At 41.2% G+C, this 5,730-nt stretch overlaps 1 protein-coding gene across 1 annotated transcript; it reads right to left on the reverse strand.

Annotated features, from left to right (window-relative positions):
- Window positions 1-284: 284 nt before the first annotated feature.
- Window positions 285-5,465, reverse strand: PDCL (phosducin like). Its single transcript, XM_009490839.2, has 5 exons — window positions 5,380-5,465; window positions 4,432-4,475; window positions 3,801-3,975; window positions 2,564-2,745; window positions 285-1,464 (listed from the first exon to the last, which is right to left on the reverse strand). Exons 3-5 carry the CDS (start codon window positions 3,967-3,969, stop codon window positions 913-915), a joined length of 903 nt encoding a protein of 300 aa, XP_009489114.1. The 5' UTR covers window positions 3,970-3,975; window positions 4,432-4,475; window positions 5,380-5,465; the 3' UTR covers window positions 285-912.
- Window positions 5,466-5,730: the final 265 nt, after the last annotated feature.

The following is a 5,730-nucleotide window of genomic DNA, read 5'->3' on the forward strand; positions in this document are numbered from 1 at the left end:
GATCTAGTAATTTTAGAGAAAGATTATTCTGAGGTTACTGAAGTCCTAATTCTGCATTCTGCCAACAAAATTCTCCTTGATGCTATTCAGCACACGTTGGAGCTCTTTATATCTTTCATAAGAGGCAGAGATCATTTTCCGATGAAGTGACCACTACGAACTCTAAGGGTGGGTATTTTAAAACCCAAGAATGTACTAAGAGCTGTAACTGAAGGAAGATTTTTCTCATTTAAGTCTCAAGCAAGGTTAAAGAAAGAAGAACCCTCTCCAGCTGAAAAGTAATTCAGTAATTTTCAGGATGAAGTCGGGGCTGTTGTTATTTCTAAGTGAGAAAGAAACAAAAATCTGATGCCAACAAGAAGGTATTTCCAAGAAGGAGACTGTAAACTGGGGAACGGAAGATGGGACCTCACACTGTTAAGTGGCAGCAGTTCAGCTCCAGGTTACTAAGAGTTTTGATGGTTTAAAAAATTCTTTATTTGCAGTCTCAATTAGTGAGTAGGTGCCCACCTCTTGAGCCAACTGGCATTCACATACACTGTTTCAGGAAACCTGTAAGGAGACTGACTGTACACAGCTGATCTGAGAACAAAACATTTAAAAAAAAAAAATCCAAGTGATTTGGGGAACAGTGATGACAATACACAATTTCCTAAACTTACTGAATTGTGTTAGAACTTCATGTTTAGTAAAATACATTTGAATTGGATAAAAGCAAGATTGTTTCAGTGTGTACTTTATTCAATTAATTTAAGAAAATGTTAGGAATTCCTTATGTTATTTTTAACAAGCAAAAGTCAAAGTGCATGAAGGGAAGAATACATACCCACACTAAGGAAGAAGGAGAACAATCCCTAGCACAAGAACATCCCACAGTACAACTACACCTACTGGCCCCTTGGGATAAGTGGTTCAGTCTATTTCCAGATCACTGTCTTCACTGTAACATGCAGACGGATTATGTATAGAAGTCAGGAGCACTAGGTCTTTTTCTGGAAGCAAACCACATTCCTGCAGAAAAGCCTCCAGGTCTACAGCAAAAAAATCTTCTCCAAGCTGGTCAGTGATTCGCACAAAATTGCCGATGAGCTCACCTGCCTTATAGATCAGCAAAGCTGGCAGAGCATTATTAGTAAAGCGAGTGCTAGCACCGATGAGTGAACTCTTTACTCTGCAAAATTTAACTGTTGGATACTCAGCAGCCAGGCAAATCATACAGCCGTTCAGGGATTCGGTGCCAGGGATATCCTCTTCATAAATATGGATCATGATCAGTGTGCTCTTATGCTCTTTATCAACTGTGTCCAAAAACGCTTCTCCACTGGTAATCTCAAAAACCTGTTTAAATTGCTGCCCACTGTACAACTGCTGCCTCATCTCCTCCATTCGCTGCTTCCTGTATCGCTGTAAAAATTCCTCATCATCTTCATCGTTGTGAATCATGTTATATTCTTGTAACGTCATCTAAAAAACACATACATAGATACATGAAAAAAAGATCTGCATCACTATATGGGTCACTTATATAATGAGAATTTAAATCAAGAGGATTAATGTGGGTCACTCATCTTTAATAACAGCAAAGTGCCACCCATGAAGGCTCAAGCACGCTCTGTATTACACTCCATTTTGATCTAATTAGAAACCACGTCCAGCGGGAACAGCGATTTCAGCCTTGGGTAGGCTAGTTCCCACAAGCTGCACTAATAACACAAGTGGCTGCTCCACGCTCCCACTTTAATTCAGGTTAATGGTGGCTATGTGCTTTCACTAAGCTATGAGCACCGATTTGGATACTGTGCCTGACCTAAGTCTAGCTTCTTTTTCATTTAGCTTTTCAGCTAACGTTTTGTGGCAACTAAATGCACTATCTTGTCTGTAGAACTAAAATTAACAGGATTTTATGTATTTCCTATCTGTTCACTTGCTTCGTTAAACATATTTGCATCGCTCAAGGTATAGGACAGCGTGGCCAACTTTCACCACCTGAAAGCAAGAAATGCTGCTAATTTATAACTTCTCTGACTACAACTGTAAGAGAGAGTCATACAGCCCAGCTGATTAAAACCATTGACTACTTCCAATACCACCTATCTTCGGAGCCCAAAGTCAAAGCTAAATTCTCAACACCCACTTACTAAATACGAAATCGATAAGGACCCCTAAACTCTTGCTTTAGGCATGGGAGGCAGTATGCATAGGTTTGCTGTACAACTCTTCAGATTAATCCCCTGAAGTTGACTTATTTGATAAACAGGTAAGGGAAATCTGGGAAAAGGATTTGGACTTCTTCGGTACAGCAGCTAAATTGCTCATTTCTTAACACAGGCAAACGCAACGCTCCTGCAATACCACTAAAATACAAAATAAGTAAACTTGACAACACCTGGCAAATACAGTTATAATACACCTCATATACCGCTGCTGTGTTGCAATTCACTAGGGAGAAACAATACACGTGTACTGAGAGAACAAGGGTTCCTATCTGCTTCACATACACAAATGATGAAACTGAAAATGTTAAACATTTAAGTGGCATTTTAATTCCTTCGTGCCATGCTACCTTTCCATTGATTTTTTCCTGAAGCTCTTTCTGCTTCTGCTTATCAGTCTCTTCATCTAAGTGAGATCTACACGTCATAGATAACTTTTTTATGAGTCGTTCCATTTCTCTGCGCTGCTCCTGCCGCTGTTCAGTTTCCAGTTGTTTAAATCTTCGCCAGTCATTAATGACACCTTTGGGACCTGAAATTAAATACGTGGGCATTTCGTATAAAAGGGTAATAAAATTACACCTATCATTTAAAATTTAAGTAGTAATTTGTAAGTCAGCAGTAAAATAGCGGTCCTGTCATAAACTTTTTGTATACTGTGCAGAGTGTTGAAATGAAAAAAGTAATTTGCCATTTACACGTCCTTGAACTTCTATTTTTTTTTCCTAAGATGACTAAAGTTTATCTAACTAGGCTACTCTCATAATTGTCCTAAAGATTATTCCAAAGATTAATACCTGTGCTCTTGAAACAGAACCACCAGCCCTCAAGAATTCCCCTACTGTTACCATGGCTTTTCTTAAGAGCAAAAACGATAGGGAAGTATAATTCAGTTTGCCAATGCTCTTGTACAGAAGTACATTCTGTGAGGTACAACAGTGTTAATTCTTATAGACTGCACCTTGCTGTTACCTTGCTGCTGGGGCCCAGTGGAGTTACTTTTTCAGGTCCCTTCTAAGTATGCCAGTTCAGTACTATAATTCTTCCTTCAGGTGAAAGATGTGAACACATGCAGGAAGAAGATTTGTCATCATTCTTAGAGAAACCGTAAAACGGAGAGGGCCAGTCTTTCCTAAGGACGTAAGAAAGACCCTCTGGATCACACCAAGGATCCACACAGACTCGTACTGTGTCTCTCGCAGTGGGAGTAGAGAACGCTATTTTACGAAAGCCTGACCGCTTTCTGCCTATTCTTCACGTACTCGTTCAGCACCCACCTGCTAGTGGTTAACAACTGTGGAGCTTACAGGAAAGAAATGTACGCGTTATCAACCAAATTGCACAAATCAGCTTTGTATGCAAAGCCTAACTGCTTTAGATAGAATGCTGAAGTCTCTCAGAGAAGTCAAACATTAAAATAAAGAACCAGCTATTAGAAGTAAGGTTAGACTATAGCCAGGGAACGATCAATCTCCGACTCAAGTAGGCACAAAACCAGAATGTTCATTTCGAAAAATGAATTTTAGAGAAACATTTTCAAATCTACAAATTTCAATTTACAAAACAATTAGTTTGATAGGACGATACCTGTGTTGACTGCACTGCCATCGCTGCTAAGCTCTACTTCCCCCATGCTTTCAGGAATGGCGCTCTCCCGTTCCTTATCTTCTTTCTCACTGTCTTCATCCTCACCCTCGCTACTGCTGTAATAATACTGGAGCTTCTCACCAAGCAGTTTATCATCCAAAGTAGTCATTCTGTTCTAAAAAATAAACCAACAAAATAGAGACTGTATCTCTTATTCAAATATGCACTGCGAGATACCACTTTAAATGCACAATGATAGCCCGTTACTTCCTCAGAGTAGTTTTTTAGCCACATAAGAACAGTTTACAGCCCACCATCAAACGGCCTACAGTGCAGTCAGTCACGGGAGTTAATTCTTAGTTACAATTTCAAACTCACTTCAGTTAAAAACTTTTATGAATAGGACTGCTTTGAGGCTCACTAGTGCAGAAACACCTTCTGTGCGTTCTCATTCATGGAGCATGAATTTTCCAACCGTGATTTGGGAATCTTATCAGCCTCGCTCAGCTCCATGAGGTTGATGTCCCAGTTGTTGACGTGTAAGTTTCCAGTATTATTTGCATTATTTTAACAATGATTTATTTGAGCTGAAAAATGATCAATGTAATTAATGAAATTAAAACATTCTGACCTTTACTCCTTTCAAGACTTTCAGAGACAAGCTTCTATCAAAACCTGGAAGAAGACATTTCAGATTATATTAACTCAAATTGTCAAAGACAATCTCAAAAAAACTTCTGCAGAAATCCGGCACGTTTAAATAACATAACACATGCAAGGAAAAAAGTTCAAAGAAAATGTAACAACATTTGTTAGTTAATAAAAAAAGGTTACTCTCAAACATAGAAAACGTACTTTCTAGGTATTGAGCCAGAACACGCAAACGCTTAGTGCGGTTAGCGCTACAATTTCATGACCAGCACTTCCAGGCTAAGAAATAACATATGAAAAGAAAAATCTTCGTGTCTGTCATCTTTTCACCTGTCCACTGACTATGTCGGTCATCTTCACAGAAGTCAACAGCATCCTATTTGTATGGACAACACTGAAATTAGATGCTGACCCGCTGATAAAGTGATTGAAACTATCCTAAAAATCCTCGCTTTTCTCGAGTTAAACTTTTTTTTTTAATCCAAAATACTTTCTGCTAAATAGCAATTAACAGCAGCAGAATCCACCCTCTAAAGCTGCTGACAGCGTCAGCATTTACAGACTGGGTGAGCCTCTCGCATCAGGAAAACAGGAAGATCGGATGTTTCCAAGTGATGGAAAGCTGAGGAGCCATGGAGCACCTTAAGAGTTTGGGGCTCTCTCTCCACTGACTCTTTCCACCACAATCCTCTAAAAGAGCCGCTGACGGGATCTCATCCTGATGGAGGTGTAAAATGCCTGAGAATTACTCTTCTTTCCACTCTTCTTTCCTGGGTGAGGGGCAAAGGGTGCAGAAAGGAGCGCCACTAAGGTCTGATACACGGCTGGGGCCCTGTCATGCACGAACTGCATCTAAATGTCCACAAAACTTCATTTTAAATAAAAAAAGAAGAGGCAATTTGAATCAAATGAGTTGATTTGGGCTCACCGTTAACGCTGCAGGACTCTAGGCGTCAGCCCTGTTCGTGCGCATTTGACGGAGCCGCTCCCAGCACTGCACGGACCAAGCAGGGCTTTCAGCTCTTCTGCCAAGCGCCGGCAGGCTCTGCAAGAGTCAAAAGCGGACGAAGCAGATATGGAGGAGGCGGCCAGACGGCCCAGGATTACCGAGACGCCTTCTCGCAGCGTTGCGGAGCGAGGGGAAGAGGCGCCCGAACGCAGGCGGGGCCCGGCGCAGCCCAAACGCGGGCCCCCCGCCGGGGGCACCGGGCGACGCGAGGGCGGAAAGCAAAAGGGTTTCGTTTCGGTCAAAAAAAGGGGGTGAGCGCTCTGCACCTCG

The sequence above is a fragment of the Pelecanus crispus genome, chromosome 9, assembly GCF_030463565.1.
Source record: "Pelecanus crispus isolate bPelCri1 chromosome 9, bPelCri1.pri, whole genome shotgun sequence".
NCBI classification, from domain to species: Eukaryota; Metazoa; Chordata; class Aves; order Pelecaniformes; family Pelecanidae; genus Pelecanus; species Pelecanus crispus.

Bases quoted from the DNA above. Each gene is read 5' to 3' on its own strand.
- PDCL (XM_009490839.2), bottom strand. From the start codon at position 3,969: ATGACTACTTTGGATGATAAACTGCTTGGTGAGAAGCTCCAGTATTAT. The intron at 2,746-3,800 runs GTATCGTCCTAT...ATTTAATTTCAG, and splicing joins TGGCAGTGCAGTCAACACAG to GTCCCAAAGGTGTCATTAAT. The intron at 1,465-2,563 runs GTAGCATGGCAC...TGTGTTTTTTAG, and splicing joins AGGAAAAAATCAATGGAAAG to ATGACGTTACAAGAATATAA.